Raw genomic sequence first — 21,197 nt, 5'->3', positions numbered from 1 at the left:
ACTCCGTACAGGAAGATCCACAAAAGTGCAATCATTTAACTTGCCTCGTACTGAGAGAGGAGATACAGTTTGAAAAATGGAAACAGACAGGCCTAGTGAGTTTTATAACTTAAAATATATATATATATATATATATACAATGAGAATAATGGAAATAGTATTCTGGTGAAATAGAGAAATAAAAAAGGAAACAAATCAATTTATGTGTTCATCAACGTTTTGTCTTTATTGTGAGGTTTCCTCTGGATCAATGAAAATTAAGAAAACAAAACACCATTACAAATATTTGAAAATATATTTTTTGATGTAATGAAATGTATGACTTCGTTCTACTTCAGAAATTGAAAAAAAAAATCATTGGAAATCAAAAAGGGGGGGGCAGCATAGCGCTGTGGAAGAGTAAGATTTAAAAAAAAATTTTTATAATGTCATATAGCCGTTAATATATTAAAAAAGATATAATGCAATTCATACTCTTTTTGAAATAAAAATACCCGTTATAATTCAGATATCGATGTGTAACTGAAATGAAACGAGTATATTTTTGTTAGGTGATTTATTGACTGATTTTTATAGGAAATGTTTTCCATAGTGAGAGAGTTAACCTATATCTAAAATTAAACTATATCCCTTTAATAGAATTTTACTTATAAATGGCAATGCATTATATAAACCTCGTTGTTTAATTGTGCTTGAATTTGCGATAAGCGCTGATTCAAGACGTTTCTGTCGCATTTTTTTTTTTCAATAAATTTAACTAATTTTGCTTGTTTGAAGTCAAAAGTATGATTATGCTGCAATGAATGAGAGAACAATGCATTTATAGAATCGTTATTTCTTATATTTCTTTTATGTTCATTGAGCCTTTTCTCTAATCTACATTGGGTTTCACCGACGTATATGTGATGCCAATTTTGGCAATGAATATTGTATATTTGTCTGCATTTGAAATTGGTTTGTTTTAGAGATGTTTTGCTGTTTTTAATGTTTGTTTTATTGTTTGAGATGTGGTTGTTATAATTGGAATTCCTAGTTTGCTTGCTTTGTTGCAAATTATTACATTATTGGTGTGTCTAGGTAGTCATAAATTACATCAAAAATATATTTTCAAATATTTTACTAGTGTTTTGTTTTCTTAAATTTCATTCATCCAGAGAAAGTCCTGCAATAAAAACGAAAAGTTTTATGAACACATAACTTGGTTTGTTCTCTTTTATATATATATATATATATATATATATATATATATATATGAAGAGGAGTAGGGCTCTGAAACACGCATGTCCATAGATTACTGTTTTTAATAATAAATAAATAATATGTCCAAATAAAATTGGGCGACTTTCTAAGAAAAACCGGTTCTCCGAGGCAGAGACATAAACATTACTATCTTTTAAAAAATCAAAACAAAAACTATATATATATATATATATATATATATATATATATATATATATATATATATATATATATATATATATATATATATATATATATATACACACACACACACATGCTGAGAGAAAGAGAGATATCTGTGATTGTACTTTTGTACATGTATCTGGTTCTTATGTTTATTTCCGGTTTTGTTGTGAAAATAGAATTTTTTTTCTTGTTTTTCTTCTAGGAATTCTGGAATATTCTCCAACTCTGAAAGGTCAGAAATAAACACTAAAACACGCAAAATTTTCTACATCACAAATTTAATTTCCTTCCTTTTTTCCTTTCTGTTTTTAATTTTTAATCATTTTATTTTTAATATTTTGCACAATAGTTTTTATTTTGAATAATTTTTTTTTAAATATTTTCCGCAAAAGTTTTTGTAATTTCTGCTTGAATTCAACTTTTTTTTTTGTTTTTAGAATTTTTTGCTTCAAAAGATACACAAAAAAAAAAAAAAAATTTGGAATTTTGACTGTTTCTTTCCACAGTTCAACCAATATAACTTCTGACTTGTACGATTTGAATTATTTTGACTACTGTTCTCATCTTGAATGTTATTCTCCACAAAAACCCATGGCATAGTGGATAAAGTACTTGGTAGAATACAATTGTAAGTTAAACTCTTCTGAAGGTTGAATTAGTAGCTAATATGTTCGGCGCATAACTAAATTGTGCAACTCCTGAATTTATTAAAAGTTACCAAAAGACACTTGTAAAAGCAATATTACCTTTTCAACATTCATCATTTGATAAAATATTTTAAAGTAACCGTAATAATTTTTTCAAAGATGTGGTTAAACTCTTTGTGTGTATATATATATATATATATATATATATATATATATATATACTAGCCGTGCCCAGCCACGCGTTGCTGTGGCTCTGTCTACACGCACACACATACACGCATACATGCACTTAAATAAAAGTCAGAAATTGACAGTTTAAAGGCTTCAAAATCACATGTAAGGATATTAGGAAGTACGTATTTAAACTGTCAATTTCTGGTTATGATTAAAGCATTATAGTTCATTTGGCGATGTTTCTGCAATTTCCAGGACGCGGCTATAGTGTTTATGTTATTATTTCTTTATTTTTTTCACTTAACATTATATCATTTTTCAATTGTTTTAATATATAATATATGCTGAAAGAAACAGCACGGTAACATAAGTGCAGAAGAACAATTAACATCTACGATATATTTAATGAAAGAAAGAAAGAATGTTTAGACTAAAAATTGGCTGAGTAATTTGGTAGAGACTGCAGAGGTCAAATTTTAAAAAAATTTAACCCCAATTTCGACCCTGTAACATTTATTATTTTAGGCTCAAATCAAATTAAAAAGTTTGATCCAATTCTAAGTAACCTACATCTAAAATTTCAAGTGTTTAGACCGAAAATTAGCAGAGGAGTTTGGTAGAGTTTTCAAAGGTCAAATCGGTGAACTTTGATCACTTGACACCAAATTTCTGGCCGAAAACTGATTAAAAAGATTTTCCCAAATCTTATTGAGATTTATGTCAAATCTTGAGTCTGTAAACTGAAAATTGACAGAATAGTTTGGTAGGGAAATGTACACACACAGACAGGCAATTTCACATATATATATATATATATATATATATATATATATATATATATATTTGTTTATTGTTATATAAACATGCTCACATCCCGCTGCTACAAATAGCCACTTGTTTCAATCAAACAACAGATATCATCAGGCAGCGACTTGACTATTCAAAAGTTCAATGAATAATGGATTTTTATTTTAGGTAGGAACTCTTTAGAAGTTGGAGTTAAAAAACTTAAAACACAGAACTTTAATTAAATAAAAAAGTAAAAAGGGAGAGGCAATTTAAATAAAGTTAAAAGATTACAATGGGGAGAGAGTGATTGAGAAGAGAAAAAAAGGAATAGAGACAGAAATAGAGAAAGAAAATAGAGAGAAAACAAAATAGATAGAAAAAGAAGAGAGAAAATATATATATATATATATATATATATATATATATATATATATATATATATATATATATGATATGGAGAAGAAAAGAAAAAAGATATAAATGGTTATTATAAAGAGAATAAGAACTAGAAGGAAAAGGAAAAAATAATGAGATCTAGTTAAATAGAGAAAGAGAGAAAGTAAGAATTTGACAGTATATAGAAAAAGAAAAAGAAAAAGAAAAAGATCTGCGTGTCAACCAATTTATGAACAATTATACAATTCAGTAATGAAACATATTATTACAAATACAAACAGAAGATACAATCCAAGCGTCAGAAATGAACGTGTCAAAAAAGGCAGTGAATGTATTCAGCTAGCATATTTATCCTCTTACATACGTCCACGAGTAAAATCAACGCAATTCAAACATACGTCTACCATTAATTAGGCCCTTTATGCTAAATGATATAAGTTTAAAGTTTTCGCGTTTTTATTAGATAAATATATGAATAAAAGAAGAAAATATTGTGAATTACTATCCCTCCATATCTAAGGAACTATTCGAAGAGGTGATGGAGTTTGCTAAACTCCTGTCTGATATAAAAGACACTGAAATTGAAATTATACGGACATGTAGAAATACTACATTAATTAGTGGAAATGATCAGTGGTTGAAAAAAGATCAAAATGACCTGTTTGACATTTCCATGGGGTCTTTGGATTCGGCTGAAATAACAGACTTAGTAGGTCTATTCATACTATACAACTTAACCAAAGACATCAATGTCATGGATATAGGCTTGTATCGTGATGATGGACTGATGATCATCAAGGAATCCAACGGCCCTAAATGTGAAAGAACCAAAAAGATTATCTTAAATGAATTCCGTAGAATTAAATTAAAAGTGGATATTATATCAGATGTTAAAACTGTAAATTTTTTGGATGTGAACTTTGATTTAAGGAAAGGCATCTACCAACCATATAGGAAGGAAAACTCAAACCCAATTTATGTACACCCCCTATCAAATCACCCAAAATCTATCATTAGGCATATCCCCAAATCAATTAGTAAAAGAATCAGTGACAATTCTTCCAATCTTGAAACATTTAATAAACATAAATATTTCTATAACAGGGCCCTTAAGGATAGTGGATACAAAAACACCCAAATTGAGTTCATAGAACCAACACACCCAAACACAAATACAAATAGAAACCGTAAGAGAAAAATCCTGTGGTACAATCCCCCTTTTAATCTGAAACTTAAAACAAATCTAGGAATGAAATTCTTAAACTTAATTAAAAAGCACTTCCCTATTAATAACATACTACATAAAATTTTCAATAAAAATACAATAAAACTTAGTTATAGCTGTAATGAAAACCTTGAAAAAATAATTAAAAAACATAATAACAAAATATTAAACAAAAATAGCACACCCATTGCTACCGAAAGTTGTAACTGTAGAATTAAATCAAAATGCCCTCTTAAAGGAAATTGTCAAATTACTTCTGTAGTGTACCAAGCAACTATTTCTACTAAGGAAAATCCGAATGAAAAAAAATATTACATAGGAATGACAAATAACAATTTTAAAGAAAGATTTACCGGTCACAAGTGCTCTTTTGAAAATAATGAGTACAAAAATAGAACTTCCTTGTCTAAATATTACAATGAACTAGTAGAGCAAGGTTACTCCCCAATAGTAAATTGGAAAATTTTAAAGAAAGCGAAAACCTGTTCATCTTTAAACTCGCCTTGCTACCTATGTCTTTATGAGAAATTATTTATACTTAGTTTTAGAGAAAGAGATAAATTACTAAATAAGAAGCACGAAAATTCAATTAATTGCAAACATTATAAAAACCATCTTTTAAGTAATTTAGTTTAGATATAAAATTTAAATATATTAAAAATTGTCACTGATTTCTATAATTTATTAAAATACTATTAATATACTTTCTCCTCTCCTGATTTCATTCTTTACTTCTCCTATCTTATATACCTGTGTGTCTATGTGTATATGTATGTGTCTATGTATTTATTTTATGACCGTGTGTACTTAGATCTATATATTTCTATATTATTTGGTATACCCTCCCATGTTTATTCAATCCATTTGTTTGTTTCTATGTGTGTATGCATCTATCTGTACTCTTGCCAAATTATTTGTATTCTTATGTATTTCTATAAATATAATTTATGTAAATTATACATATTTATGTGTGAGTATATATATGTGTGTGTGCGTTGTTGTTTATTAGTATATGATTGTGTGCATATATTTGTGTATTTTTTGTATGTATGTGTATACATAAGATTATATATATATATATATATATATATATATATATGCTTATTTGTATGTCGGTTGGTTCTCTGTGGGTATATACATATGTATCTTATTATTTTTAATTTGGGTACTATCTACCTGTGCGTCGCTACTTTTGAGTATTTCGTTGATTTAATTACTTCTTTTGCCTGAATATATTTATATATTTATAGGTAAGTGTACTTGTATCTGTGTTATTAGTAATCTGGTCTTGAATGTATTATTTTGTGATTTAATATGACTTTATATCTATACTTAAATAGCTTAAACTTCCAACTTAATAGTATAGTTACACCTTTACTTATGTGCATGTATATGTATATATATATATGTATATATATATATATATGTGTATATATATATATGTGTGTGTGTGTGTGTGTGTGTATATACATATTTGTATTGTATTCTTTTTATATACATAAATATTAGTAGTTTTTTATTTATAATTATTGGACCTATTTAATTTATTTAATCCCCTCTTATGGCTAAATATGTTATATTAAAAAGATAATAAATATTAATTTTATTCTGTTTTTATTATTATTATTATTATTATTATTATTATTATTATAATTATCATTACTATTATGTTTATTGTTATTAATAATAATTTTAATATTGTTTTATCATTATTTTCTTCTTTTATTCATATATTTATCTAATAAAAACGCGAAAACTTTAAACTTATATCATTTAGCATAAAGGGCCTAATTAATGGTAGACGTATGTTTGAATTGCGTTGATTTTACTCGTGGACGTATGTAAGAGGATAAATATGCTAGCTGAATACATTCACTGCCTTTTTTGACACGTTCATTTCTGACGCTTGGATTGTATCTTCTGTTTGTATTTGTAATAATATGTTTCATTACTGAATTGTATAATTGTTCATAAATTGGTTGACACGCAGATCTTTTTCTTTTTCTTTTTCTATATACTGTCAAATTCTTACTTTCTCTCTTTCTCTATTTAACTAGATCTCATTATTTTTTCCTTTTCCTTCTAGTTCTTATTCTCTTTATAATAACCATTTATATCTTTTTTCTTTTCTTCTCCATATCATATATATATATATATATATATATATATATATATATATATATATATATTTTCTCTCTTCTTTTTCTATCTATTTTGTTTTCTCTCTATTTTCTTTCTCTATTTCTGTCTCTATTCCTTTTTTTCTCTTCTCAATCACTCTCTCCCCATTGTAATCTTTTAACTTTATTTAAATTGCCTCTCCCTTTTTACTTTTTTATTTAATTAAAGTTCTGTGTTTTAAGTTTTTTAACTCCAACTTCTAAAGAGTTCCTACCTAAAATAAAAATCCATTATTCATTGAACTTTTGAATAGTCAAGTCGCTGCCTGATGATATCTGTTGTTTGATTGAAACAAGTGGCTATTTGTAGCAGCGGGATGTGAGCATGTTTATATAACAATAAACAAGTATTATCAGCTCTTTTTATTGAGCACTATCTAACAACCTCGTTGAATTCATTAGTCCATTACTTTTGAATATAAAAAAACCCGAGTATATATATATATATATATATATATAAAAGAGAGAGAGAAAGATATAAATGGTTCTTTTATCTAGACTTAAAGTCTTACCTATTTTTTTTACATATGCTTTTGTTTCTGAGTAGGGAGCGTGATGGGGAGGTGACGGAACGCTACAAACACAAGTGGACATTTCCTCTAAAAAATGTGGAATTGAAAGTCAACAGTTCAATCGCAGATGTCTGCAGTTCTCTGTCGTTGTGGACAGGAGAGTCGATCAGTTCGATGAAAACGGGTAAGACCAATTCTCTACGTTCGCTTTTTTTATCTCATCTTTTCCTTTTCCTACTTCTCTGTTTCCCATCCAATTCTTTCAAATTTTTGTTCCTCTTTCCTTTCTTTCCCCCCTTTTCTTTCTTTTTTCCTTTTCTTTCTTTTTTCCATTTTCTTTCTTGTTTTTCCCTTTTCTTTCTCCCCCCCCCTTTTTTTTCCTTTTAACGATGTTTCACCCCAAACAGGGCACAGGAACACTTATTCGTGAGGGGCTACTATTTGGGACTAGATTTGCACGGATACTAATCAGGGAGTTGGGCAGCGAGATGTCTGTTCACATTACATTTGAATTTTTGCATGTCAGTACAGACAGAGAAGCAGAAGTCCGGGAGGGAATTCCAAAGTGCAGCATCTTCAGAGAAAAAGCTATTCCAGTAGAAAGCTTTATGACATCTAGGAATCTTTACAGTGTAAGAGGTGGGATTTTGCTGCTTGTCGGGTTTGTCAAGGGTATTGTCATCGAGGGGGTACTAGTGCTTGGAGTTCATCAGAACACTTGCCATTGAAATATTTGTAAAACAGGCACAAGGATGCCATATTTTGGAGATAGGACAGAGGTTAGAGTTTAGTTGATAGTTCAGGACCTATTAGGTTGACAACTCTTTTTTGAACATTGCATTAGAATCAAACTAACATGGCTACCAATGTTTCCCGGGAGCATGAACCAAAAAATAGAGTTAAAAACTGTGTGCTATGTCTTTTTTTTTTAACTGGTCTATCTCTATCCTCCTCTTGAGCTACGAGGAACGTGCCAAAAGTAATGCCTCCTATTTTTTATTCTGCTCCAATGAATCAGAGGAGACTGCGAATTGCATTGTTGTGATGACTGAATTTATGCATTCATAACCTGTCTTGAAAGTTTCATCTCTCTGTTGCAGATATTAACAGTGTGAGACTAAGAAAGCAACCTATATATAATGAGTTATGAAAATATATATGACAATTAAGTTACACAGAATTTTCCTCATGAGGCTAATGTTGAAGGTGAAATAAGAAAAATTCTGTGTAGCTTAATTGCCATATATATTTTCATAGCTTACTACATAGCTCTATTCAGGTATTGAGCACTGTTGTAATAAATACTGAAAATTAATATAAAAAATATTATATTTCATCGTAAAGTTTCATGTGGATTTCAAGTGAAATAAATATACCAGGGTATTCCGAAAATAAGTCCTCCCATTTTTATTCCGCCAGAATGGATCAGAGGGGATTGCAAATTGCAGTGTTATGATGAATGACCTTATGCATTCATGACCTGAAAGTTTCATCTTTCTGTTCCAGATATTAACAGTGTGAGACTAAGAAAGCAACCTCTGTCACGGATAATAAATGACATCTGGAGATAAAAATCTAGTCCGTGTGATGACTGGCAGCCATTATGCGCGTTTCATGTGCTTAGAGTATCAGAGTGGTAATTTACAGTGACCGTTTCATGTCGGGTTACATTTTGAAGGGTCCTTCACTTGACAAAGGTGGAACTTAAAGTTGGTGCACATCATTTTGCCGTGTGTCCGATCCATTGCACCCAGCACATGGTTAAATATTTGGTCCCGTGGTGCATGATCATGTGACAACACCATCGCACCCAGCACTTGGTTACACTATTGCTATTAATACTACAAATACTACTACTACTACTACTACCACTGACTATTGCTGTTACTACTACTACTACTACTACCACTGACTATTGCTGTTAATACTACTACTACTACTGACTATTGGTATTAATACTACTATTACTACTACCACTGACTATTGCTGTTAATACTACTACTATTACTACTACTACTGACTATTGCTATTAATACTACTACTATTACTACTACTACTGACAGCTACCAACTAATCTGTTGAATTGGAGATGGACGTGTAAAATGTATCGTAAATAAAACGGGAGGAACAAAAAAAAAGATGTAAAAGTTTTTAATCTTCATCTTCCGACGCCAAAAGATGGAAACTCCACTGATGAGTGCCACATTTTGTTTTTTCATTTTCAGATCCGATTGAGGATGACAGTCAAGAAGCGTATCAAGTCCTTTCAAACATGAATCACGATTACAAGATTCTGGAAGACATCAGCAAGTTGGTTGGCTCCCTCAAATGTTCATATGAGGTAAGTGAAAGAGGGCGGAGGTTGGGGGGGGGGGGGCATGTGTGTCTGTTGCTTGTTGTTGTTGTTGTTGTTGATCATCGTTCATGATGATGATGATGATTTTTGTTGGCATTCGTCTTCTTGATGTCTTTCTGCTAAGAATTCTTTCTAGAAAGATATCAGGCACTTAAATTTTTTATATATGCAAAATAAAAAGATATATATATCCACATACTTGTTCACCAGCAATGCTTTAAGCAAACTATTTTTTTAGGTAGTCATTTTCGAATTGCATCATAAGGTTTTGTGTGTAATAGTATATTTTTTTATTTTTTTTATTTTGTTTTACAATTGATTCCAATATATTTGAGGTGCACCAACGTAAAGATGTACGTGTCAAATACATCTTTCCATTGGCATTTTTGGCCGAAATTACAGGGGTAGGGGAGAGGCACTTTTCTTTAGAAAGCGTTGGGAAGGTCTTACTATTTCTGACAAAAGGGAAAGAATTGCTGTTTTATGTGCTAGAATTCATATAACACTTATTGTTGCCTAGTTTGTTTTTTTTTACCTTGAAGTGTTTCTTTTTTTTTTTGGTCTTTACATCAAATAGCTTCATACATTGTCTGGAGCAATTTCCATTAAAAAAATAAATGTAGATTGTTTAACTGGAATTTTTCTATCGCTGTCTCTCCCAAATGAAACTTGTTTTTTTTTTCTCTTTTCTTTTCAGGTTCTGACGGAAGAACTTTTGCATGAAATGCAACGAGATCTACGGTTCAAAATCCAAGACAAACACGAACAAATTAGTTTGCTTGATGGTTGCTCGATCGAACTTCTTCTCCCTGACAAGTATGTTGAGTTAAATAATTCGCATTTTTAAGCTTTAATTAAATTCAATCATTCAATTATTATTAGCAGACTGGCAGGGACACCCAATATTGCCTGGGAATGAAGGCGTGGGAATCCCGTTAACAGTTATCCCGTTAAGATTGAAACTCATCATCAACCCCCCCCCTCCTCCACACACTAATGCTACCAAATGAGGCAATCTGAAGATATCGGCTTCTTGCTCTAAAATGTGCCAAACAATAATGTTATCGTTTTTTTTTCCTTTCTTTTTGCAAAACTCAATCATGTTCTGCAAACAAAAGCAACTATTTTTCTCTACAAAACAGCCAAACCAAACCCCATGAATAAATATTTGAAGGCATAAAGAACTTGAAGCATAAAAACTTTCTCCAAAATTATTGGATTCGGCATTAAATAACCGAAAAGAGCTCAGGTGATGTGTGTTGAACGACATTTAAAAATTGACTTAAAAATTAACCAATAACCCTATGGGCTGTGTCGCCCATCGCTGGGAGCAGAGTTGGGCCGCACCTTAAAGGTAACCCCACTCCCAATGGCTCGGGGCTACATTTCACAGTAACTTTGCATCTGGACCCTTCAAGTTTCTAACGACTTTCAGTCTTCTTCAAAACTTTTCAAAAGCTTTTGAGAGTATTTAACTCTCTAACTCCTTGCGAATTAAGACTTTAAACTGGCGAAGACTTATTCATAATACCTTGTCGTGGCTTGATCGTCTCATTTTTATCTTCGTCTTCATCTTTTCTTCGTCTAGTGGTTAGGACCTTAATAACTGTGCCACACGCTTGCTGGTTGCTGGAACTCATCGCTTTTCTACTTGAACACGCAACTCATGCATAACCCTAAGTTCATGTGGCAGTTCTGCTCTCATGATGACTGGTCAGTAACATTACCACAAGGGTACTTTGCCTGGTCGTCTGATGTTGGACGTTGAGGAGGAGGTCATCTTTCACAGGCAGGTGCATCATTCTCGTCTGCTGCATCTTGAAACATTGGTTGATTATCTATTAAGAAAACAGATTTATTCTTTTCATCATCATCAGCATCATCATCATCACTTAGATTCAACAATGTGAAATCTCCTGAACTCATGTTAAAAGGACCGCCCAGGAGACTGCTCTGTAACAAGCAAGACAACCCGACATTGTTCGGTCCACAATACTTGTCACAAACCTATCTTTGGCCAAATATTTATCTGTTCATCTTTCTCTCAAATCCGTCCTTCTCACTTCTTCAAATATTGTCCTTGGACTTTCATTGCCAACTGACCCTGTTATCTCAACTGCTCTACATCTATTAACTCAAGCAAACTTTTTGTTCATTCTCCCAACTACTTAGAATAATATTCATTTTTTTTCTTATCTTCAGGGCAGGAAATGTCTTGCTTCAAGCTTCTTCGCCATCGGCCAAGCAGAATTGGTGCCTGGATTTTCAAATCGCAAAATTAGCGCTAAGTACATATATTTCTAATTGTTTTTCTTTTTAATGAAAGAGTCATCAATTATCAAGGCTAAAAGCCATTTAAGTATAACGGTTAACGTAGTGAAAAGTTAAAAATGCACACAGACAAAAAGGTTCTTGTTCAAAATTTCTCCATATTAAAACACAAAAACAAAGAAAAATCTGTATGATGTATGTACCCACAATGAAACGAAAATATCATATCCCAAAAATCATGTAAATTGGTCAAGTAGTTTTATTTTTAAATAAGAAAATCAAGTTTTATGAGTAACTGAAGAGCAACTATCTTGCCACCATTTTTAAAACTATTCTATATTACATAGAAAAATGTGATCATGAAAAGTAATATGGTTAAGATTAAGCTTTGAAAAGAAAAAGACAAGATATTCTAATAAAAATATAATTAGTTTATAACTTAAAATATTGCAGCATTAGGAATTTTTAAAAACAATTCAATTTAACCTTATATAATAATTCTTAATTAATACTGCAATATTTTAAGTTATAAATAAGGTTTTAACAACTTTTTTAACAATAAGGTTTTAACAACTAGTCATTTTACTTTTCTAAGCTTAATCCTAACCATATTACTTTTCATGTTCGCATTTTTCTATGTAATCCATGATTTTTCCAGGCTTTGCTTTGAAATTATATTTTCTTTTTTTTGTGTTCAATATCATACACATTGTCAACAATCCATCAAAAAAATTATCACCAACTTCTTAAATTGACTAAATATCAAAAAATCAAATAAGACATAATTAAGTAAATAAACAGAAAGAAGGGACAAAAAAAAGAGAAACAGAATTAACGGGTGACGTCATAAGTGAAATATTATCAGCTCTAGCACGGCAAAGAGCATCACTTTTGTTAACTCTCTATATATAACCCAAATAAGATATCATGTGAGTGACATTCCTGCTATGATTTATAAAGGTGTCGAAAATAAAAAAGTGGCTATGGTAACCACTAGTCATTCAGCCTATCCTTGTTTTATCGTTATTTCAATGGCAGGTGCTCGTCTGAACTCCAACCTCTGGCCCCCCCCTCGCCAATCTTTCACGACAAACACCCGTCTAGCTGAATCCACTGTGAAAAATTTCCCCCACTCTTTATCTGTGCCTAAATCAAAATGTGGATTCCATGAACAAAGCTTCTTTCTTAGAACTGCACGCCTGTGGAACTCTGTTCCGTCTGCCTGCTTCCCACCTGACTACAACTTGGATGTCTTCAAGTCCAACGTTAACAAATTCCTAATGAACCGCCCTCTTAAGTAAACACTTCATTAAATCTCCACACTAACGTACTGTACTTGCAATAACCCTTATCCCCGAGTGGCTTCCGGGCCTTGATAAGTGGTGACCATCGTGTAAAAAAAAAAAAAAGAAGAAATCGTCTCTCATGTTCAAAAACAAAAAATTTGCTATGGTAACCACCAGCCATTCAGAAGAAATCGTCTCTCATGTTCCTTACTAATTCTAAAGACTTTTGAACACTAGTAATTTTATTATAACTTTTGTTTTAATGAACGAAAATTGAAAATTTTAATTTCAAAATATAGCTGAGAAGGTGACCTATTACCTGTAAAAATTGTTTGAAATTTGGTCATAAAATGAGGGAGCGGTGAAGCTTTAAAGTAGTTCTAAATAAGTAAAACTTACACTAGGTACGTGCAAAATGAATGCCGATGCTCAAAATGTATAAACATTTTGACCCCTCCCTTTATTTAAAAATTCACAAAAAATCAGGAAATTAACTAATTTTAATGAAATTTTCTATATTTATCAAATAATGATTGTGGAATATAATAGATACATTATTTTTATTTGAATCTTAGTGGAAATGTATTATTTTGTTTGAACAAAAAACACCTTTACTAAAGTTATGGTTTTCAGTAGTAAAAAAAAATGCATAAATTTATTTTTGCTTTTTTTATGAAAATAAAGTATCTTAAATTGTAACAATTAAAATAAATATTAATTTTTGCAGGAACATTGCGAAAAAAGACTCTAAAGTCCGTATTAATGAATTCAATATAACTTGGAAAAAAAATTAATTTCTCGAACTACTGATATTATCATTGAATTAAATATTGTTTATTTAATATTTTCACACAAAAAAATTATAATTGCAAAAAAATTTTCTACTTTTTTTTTTTTAATTACAGGTTTCACATAATTTTTATATGCAACTTTCGGAGTAACGTAATTTTTATATAATCTTGAAAAATAAAACTTTTTTTTAAATTTAAAAGCAAGAACATAGAAAAATAATTAAAGTAAAAAATGGTAAAAATTAGACAAGTGTTCACAATAGGAATGTACGGAGGCACGGCTGGGAGAAAAAAGAAAAACAGCACCCCCTACCTCACTTTAAACTACCTAACATCATTTTCAGAACGCCTTTTGACTGTCTGTAATTTTGGGCTTCCATATAATCCATTAGACAAGGACTTTGTTTTCCTTTGGTTGAAAAAAGCAAGAATCTCTCGCTTTTGAGAAATAATTTATTTTTTGTACAAACCAGGTGGGTTTTTTTTTTTTGTTTTTTTATTTAATTCAATATCTTAGGATATTACTAATTATCTTTAAAATAGACCCAGAAAACTAATATTTATCTTTCAAACGATTTTACCATGAATTTATTTAACTTCAAAATTTAGCTGGATTAGTTAGCTTGCTGTGAAAACATTTTTCATAACTTTTTTTTTTCACGTGTACACATATTTTTTTTCTTTTGGAAATTAATTTTAGCCTTTAATCTTTCAAATTAAATCAAAAAGTAATCGGAGAACTACAAAAAAAAATATCATAAACCAGCTTTCAAAACTACGTCCCCTATTTTTTTCGGCCATTTTTGTCCGTATCTTAACTAACACTTATCCATATACGAAACACGGTAGTGTTAGAATGATAGAATACAAGTGTAATAAAAGAAATAGCTAGAATTATCTCCCTTTGATCATAAATTATTTTATATGCTCGAGTTATTCCCCTTGTACTTATATCACCCCAATGATCGTGGCTACTGATTGATATTAAAGTCTCATTCGATTAATTATCAAAAGATGGTGAAAATTGCACGTAAAATTAATATTTGGATGAGTTGAACATCTTGCTTAAATGACAGAGAACTGATCGATATGAACGGGGACTAAATAGCTGCAATCAATATGTTGGTGGGATTTGCTGTAAGAAGATTTTGTTCAGAATTGGATGAGGCTGGCTTATGGCATACAGTTCTGATCCGTTTTTTTTTTTTTGTGATCTGTGTCGATCAGACACTCGCCAGTGATTATAGATCGAATAAGTAAAAAAGAAAAAAAAAAAATGTTAACTTTTGACAAACTTTTAAATCCAAATGTTCCGTTGCAGGTGATTAGAAAATGAATAAAATCCTTTATTGAAAATCTATTTCAGGTCCACAAAATCAACCCGGTTGGGACATTCCACCTTTGCATAACACGGATCGACTAAAAGAGAATGTGCCCGCCTATTTTGTCAGTTCCCTGCCCATCGACGTTTCCACTCACAGCAGTCAGGTAAGTCGTTTGCAATCAGGATGGACGCTGCAAGATTTTTGTTTTGCTAAATTAAAAGTGAATGTTTATTGATACTTTCATATATGCTGTTCATTACATACTTTTCGACTCTTTCACGCATGCACACATATTATAAGTGAATATTATACATAGCATGTAATAAGTTCATATTTTATGTTATGTGTATATCGAATCCTGCAGTACTAAGTGCCACCTTTAAATATATACGTATATATATATGTATCTTTATATATATATATATATATATATATATATATATATATATATATATATATATATAATAACAGATGTAAAGTACAAATCGACAAAAAAGTTTTTATTATTCGGTAGAATACTCAAAAGCTGGTAGCTAGGTGCTCCTTAATCCGTGGAGTTTCAAAGAATGCAAAATCTTCTCATCAGAGGAAAAACAATTAGAAAAAATTGTAAATTCCCCCTAAAAGTTTATATATATATATATATATATATATATGTTACGTTGTTTATTGTTATATAAACATGCTCACATCCCGCTGCTACAAATAGCCACTTGTTTCAATCAAACAACAGATATCATCAGGCAGCGACGTAGCAGCGGGCTGTGAGCATGTTTATATAACAATAAACAAGTATTATCAGCTCTTTTTATTGAGCACTATCTAACAACCTCGTTGAATTCATTAGTCCATTACTTTTGAATATAAAAAAAACCCGAGTATATATATATATATATATATATATAGTTACATTGTTGCTCTATAATAAAGGGTTGAGTGTTTGTTGCGTCATCTCTAATAATAGATTAGAAGAGATGACATGTTATATTATATATTTATGTTGTATCATAAAGGGAATCGTGTGTGAGTGACATGTATTTTCAGACCCTACCTCTGCTTCTTCGATGTTGGACCATCTGGAATTTCTCGTCCTGGAGGGAGACTTGATACCTGTTTTTGGATGAAGATTCAATCACTCCAAGACTAGGAATTAGTTCTATAGTTTATTTCACTTTTCCCAGATGTCCTGCAGAAGGTGGAAAGTGAAATCGGCCTGTGTGGGTTCTTCTTCTACACACGTCAGCGTTCGTCCCCCCCCCCCCTTAGTGAAGAGGAGGAGACAGCGGGAAGCCGTCCATTGTCTTCTGAGTCCAAATCAAATCTCAACGATTCAGCTAACCTGATCACATGACTCACACGCAATCAAATCAGCTGATCTTTTACTTCCGGCCAACGTGTCTACACTATAACTCACCTCTTCCCCTCTCTCTTTCTCTTTTTTTTTTCAAGGGAGTACTAAATCCCAGAAAATCATGTAAAGAAGAGATAGTCATATCACGTATCCGGATAGGACACACATATACATAACTCACTCACATACTAAAAAGTGAAGAACCTCCCAATTTATACCATGTCATGAACCTTATACAGTGAAACACTTTTTACTTGACTGTTATGACCTCACACAAATTCGTAAACACTACTACAAGGCCATAAACTTAAAAGAACTCTTTGATAAAGAAAAACCCCTAAATTTCCTATAAAGAGCAAATCTTTACCATCAAATTACAAACAATACCAAAACATTGCCTGTATATGCACAGCAAAAATCGACTCTGAAAATATCTAAAAATTTAGATTTTATATACAGCATTAAATGACCGAAAGAAGGTCGATATGCTAGTTAAACAAACTAACAAACAAACAAACAAACTATTGTCCGGGGGAAGTCTTTTAGTCACATATTATTTAAGATATGCCAAACATTCTAACTCATAAGATTTTTCTGCAAATGGATCACATGTTGGATTTATGGAAGCACATCCATCTCCATTTATGAAAACCAAATGGGAAAAAACTCTCATAGCTTAAAGGGGAAATAAATCTCCTAGCTTAAATAAATACACTTACGGCCTTTTTTAAAGCATTAGTGTCGGCTAATAATAATTGAAAATAAATAAAAAATATATTAAAAATATATTAAATAAATAGAACAATTAAAACAGTTCTATCACACCAAACAATTAAAAACATGTACTAATTATTAAAATATATTTTCTTTAATGTAATATGCAAATGAGATTACTTCTTAAATGTAGATTTCTTTTGGGTAAATATTATATATAGTAACCATGCTGGAATCTATATAAGTACACCCAAGGATGGAGTACTGCTGCCATATCTGGGCAGGAGCTGCTAAAAACAGTCTATCCTGCCTTGACAGAGTACAAAATAGACTTTGTAGCCTAGTGGGGGATGCCCTTTTCTCTTCCCTGCAACCTCTCTCCAACAGAAGGGACGTTGTGAGCCTGTTGTTGTTTTATCGTTATTTCCATGGGAAGTGCTCGTCTGAGCTCCAATCTCTGGTCCCCCCTCGCCAATCTTTCACGAAAAACACCCATCTAGCTGAAACCACTTTCAGTAATTTTCCCTACTCTTTATCTGCGCCTAAATCAAAACATATATTCCATGAACAAAGCTTCTTTCTTAGAAGTGCACGCCTGTGGAATTATCTTCCGTTTGCCTGTTTTCCTCTTGACTACAACTTGGATGTCTTCAAGTCCAACATAAACAAATTCCTGATGAATCACCCCCTTAAGTAAGACACGTTATCAAATCTTCATTACTAGCAATTACTACGATATTATCCCATTGATTACTGTACACGCAATAACCCTTATCCCTGAGTGGCCTCTGGGCCTTGATAAGTGGTGGCTTCCTTGTAAAAAAAAAATAGATAAATGAATAAAAAAATAAGTCTGTTTTCAGTATGAAAATTAATTTGTGAAACAGTGTATGTTTTTGTACATGTTAATCAAATCATGACCAATGAGGAATTTTTTGAATATTTCAATGATATTAAAAAGATATTTCGTTTTTGTTTAGGTTGAGTGTGCAGTTGGTGTTTACTTGCCCTCTGGACACATGGGTGTGCCTCATGTGTGGGTTTGCAACACCGTGCCAGAGGTCGGGGGTCAAGTGTCAATCATTTCCGTGCAGACAAGTCAGAATATTTTGACGCTAACAGAATCTTTCCAAGCTACAACCACGGAAATTACATGTGTGGAAAAAGTCCCCGGAACTGGCTGCCTTGGTACAACATTCTCTTCTGTCGACACAGTGTGGATGGCAACAGTTGATCAAAAGTAAATTCATTTTTTTTTATGAAAATTAATCCAATCCTTGATACATTTTTTTTTTTTTGCTCCAAACAAAGGAAATAACTCTGTATTGTGTAATACAGAGTTCCCATTTTAAAGATGGCATTTCTATGAAAATAATTCTGATCCAGTTAAAGTATTTCTTGAAAGAAACTAAAGCTAATTAAATTTGATTATTCTCAACATGCTTCAGTGATTCAGCAAAATAATTGACCAATCAGAATCATTTTGTAGGAAGGAAACTATTGATGACAAATGACTGACTTTTTTAAACAAATGAACATTTTTTAATAAAGAGCAAAGGGCTGTTTTAAATATTAATATTAATATATATACATATATATATATATGTATATGAATTTATTTGCAACTTCAATAAGGAATAAGCATCATAGAAACAGGGGTTATAGAAGCTCTTTATGCCATGGCATTTCAAAGCCTAATGCTTCTCATCAGTGTCTCCCTGCATTTTGTCTTATCCTTTATCTTCTAATTTCCTTTATCCTCCTTCTATTTTATTTTCCATTTCTAACCTAACGTAGCCTTTGCTGCATCTGTAACCTAGCTCCTTTCTCATCTTTTGATGAGAAGCATTAGGCTTTATTTCATCTAAAAATTTATTACGTTATTTTCCACTCTTAAGTGTTGAGCTTTATACATCCCGATAGATCTAATATTGTTTAAACCTACTTATATAATAATAATTTTATTGGTACATTGTGTTGTTGAATGTATATAGAATTTCTGGTTGCGCTTTTCTAAATGCGGGCAAAATTATATACACTCTGTTAGTTTTGCTGTGGATTAAAAATCAAACAATACGACTTATTTGCATGCAGTAAGACTTGATATCGGTGACTAGACAGCGGTCAGCACGGATGTTATTGGCGGTGTAGGGGTGACTGTTAGAAATCCTGCTTATTTGACTGGGTCTCTACTTTTTGACTCTCCTGTGCATCAGATTATGTTGACATTCTATAACTCGGATTCCATTGTACTTTTGCTTTGCATGCCCTCCTCCCAATTATACTACTACTACTACTACTACTACTACTACTTCAAAACTTTTGTATTTCTTTAGAAACAGACTTTGATGAAATTCCACAGCACTGTTTTTTCTCATTCTGATGAAGTGTTTCCGTTTCTCTTTTCTTTTTATGAAGGATGTATGTCTATGGATTGTGTAACCCAAAAGGCAACCAACGGAAAGCACTAAAAGTATTCCCTCTTTCAGCCGTGGCGCAATGTCTCAGATACTCAGACGATAAAATATTTGCAGCTTTGGATTCTGGTCTTGTTCTTATTTTTAAAAGACAAAAAGGTAAGCATTCTTTGAATTCAGATCTTTTTTTTTTTTTCAAATTCTTTTCTAATTAAAAAAAAAAAAAAAAAAATCTGCGAATTTTTTTTTTTTTAAATTTCTAATTGTTTTTTAATTAATAGAAAATTTCTAATTTTTTTCTAATTCTTTTCTTATTTAATAAAAAAAAATTTTCGAATCATTTTTTTTTATTTAAAAAAGAAAAAATTTCTCTTTTTTTTTTTTTTCAAATTCTTTTCTAATTAAAAAAAAGTCTGCGGATTTTTTTTTTTTAATTAAAAAAAAAATTTCTAATTTTTTGCTAATTTTTTTGTAATTTAAAAAAAAATAATTTGCGAATCATTTGTTTTATTTTAAAAAAAAAGATTTCTCATTTGTTTTTTTAATTAAAAAAAAAAAGATTTCTCATTTTTTTTTAATTCTTTTTCTCTATAAGAAATTTCATGATTGAGTTCAATATAAAAAAAAAACAATTTCCTTACCAATTTCACAGAATCTCACAAATTTTCAATTCTAATCAAAAATAAATTCTTTCACTTGGTAGAATAGTTCGTAAATATTATTAATATTATTAATATTATTAATTAACATAACCCATGCATTCTCTATAATACTTGCATTTTGATTGTGTTTGAGATCTAAAATGTTTTTCTTTACATAATAATTATGTCTGCTGTTTACATACTTTTACATTATCTTGAAATCAAGATTTTTTTTATTCATTCAAAATATCTTTGTTTTAATTTTGCTGAAATCTAAAATATTTCTCCCTTCATGTTCTTCTCAGATGAAGAAAGAAGTTGGGATATTGCTAATCCTGAAATTGTGAAACTGGATGAAAAACCTGTGACGTGTTTGTTGGAGTCACCATCCGATGGTTGTATATTGGCTGCTTCTTCGAACACCATTTTTGTTATAAATCAAGATACAGGATTATGTCAGGTAAAAAAACTTACATTCCATAGTTTTTTTTTTCAATATTTCCTTCCATTTTATATAGTTAATAATTTGCAAGTCACATAGGGGCTAGGAACACACACATGAGAAACAATAAAATATTTTTTACTCTAGAGATTTTCCAATTAAACTACAAAATTAAAATTCCAATGAAAATTTTCGGATTTTTTTTATTTTGATTAAAAAAAAAAAAAAAATTAAGCAAGAATTTTTTTTCTCTTT

General features: G+C 30.9%; 1 protein-coding gene across 1 annotated transcript in view; it reads left to right on the top strand.

Moving 5' to 3' along the window:
* Positions 1 to 21,197, top strand: part of LOC145255569 (rho guanine nucleotide exchange factor 10-like) — a 96,076-nt gene that overhangs the window by 71,596 nt on the left and 3,283 nt on the right. Inside the window, exons 10-18 of the mRNA XM_080114023.1 lie at positions 1,628 to 1,657; positions 7,384 to 7,532; positions 9,574 to 9,689; positions 10,402 to 10,520; positions 11,907 to 11,992; positions 15,419 to 15,540; positions 18,423 to 18,682; positions 19,861 to 20,018; positions 20,806 to 20,960. Of these exons, the coding sequence (XP_079970149.1) occupies positions 1,628 to 1,657; positions 7,384 to 7,532; positions 9,574 to 9,689; positions 10,402 to 10,520; positions 11,907 to 11,992; positions 15,419 to 15,540; positions 18,423 to 18,682; positions 19,861 to 20,018; positions 20,806 to 20,960 (1,195 nt within the window). The remainder of the gene's footprint in view (positions 1 to 1,627; positions 1,658 to 7,383; positions 7,533 to 9,573; positions 9,690 to 10,401; positions 10,521 to 11,906; positions 11,993 to 15,418; positions 15,541 to 18,422; positions 18,683 to 19,860; positions 20,019 to 20,805; positions 20,961 to 21,197) is intronic.

Source organism: Euprymna scolopes, chromosome 31, assembly GCF_053919585.1.
Source record: "Euprymna scolopes isolate OS-2025 chromosome 31, ASM5391958v1, whole genome shotgun sequence".
NCBI classification, from domain to species: Eukaryota; Metazoa; Mollusca; class Cephalopoda; order Sepiida; family Sepiolidae; genus Euprymna; species Euprymna scolopes.
Note: the sequence above shows the minus strand (reverse complement) of the source record. Positions and strands in the feature narration are given on the sequence as shown.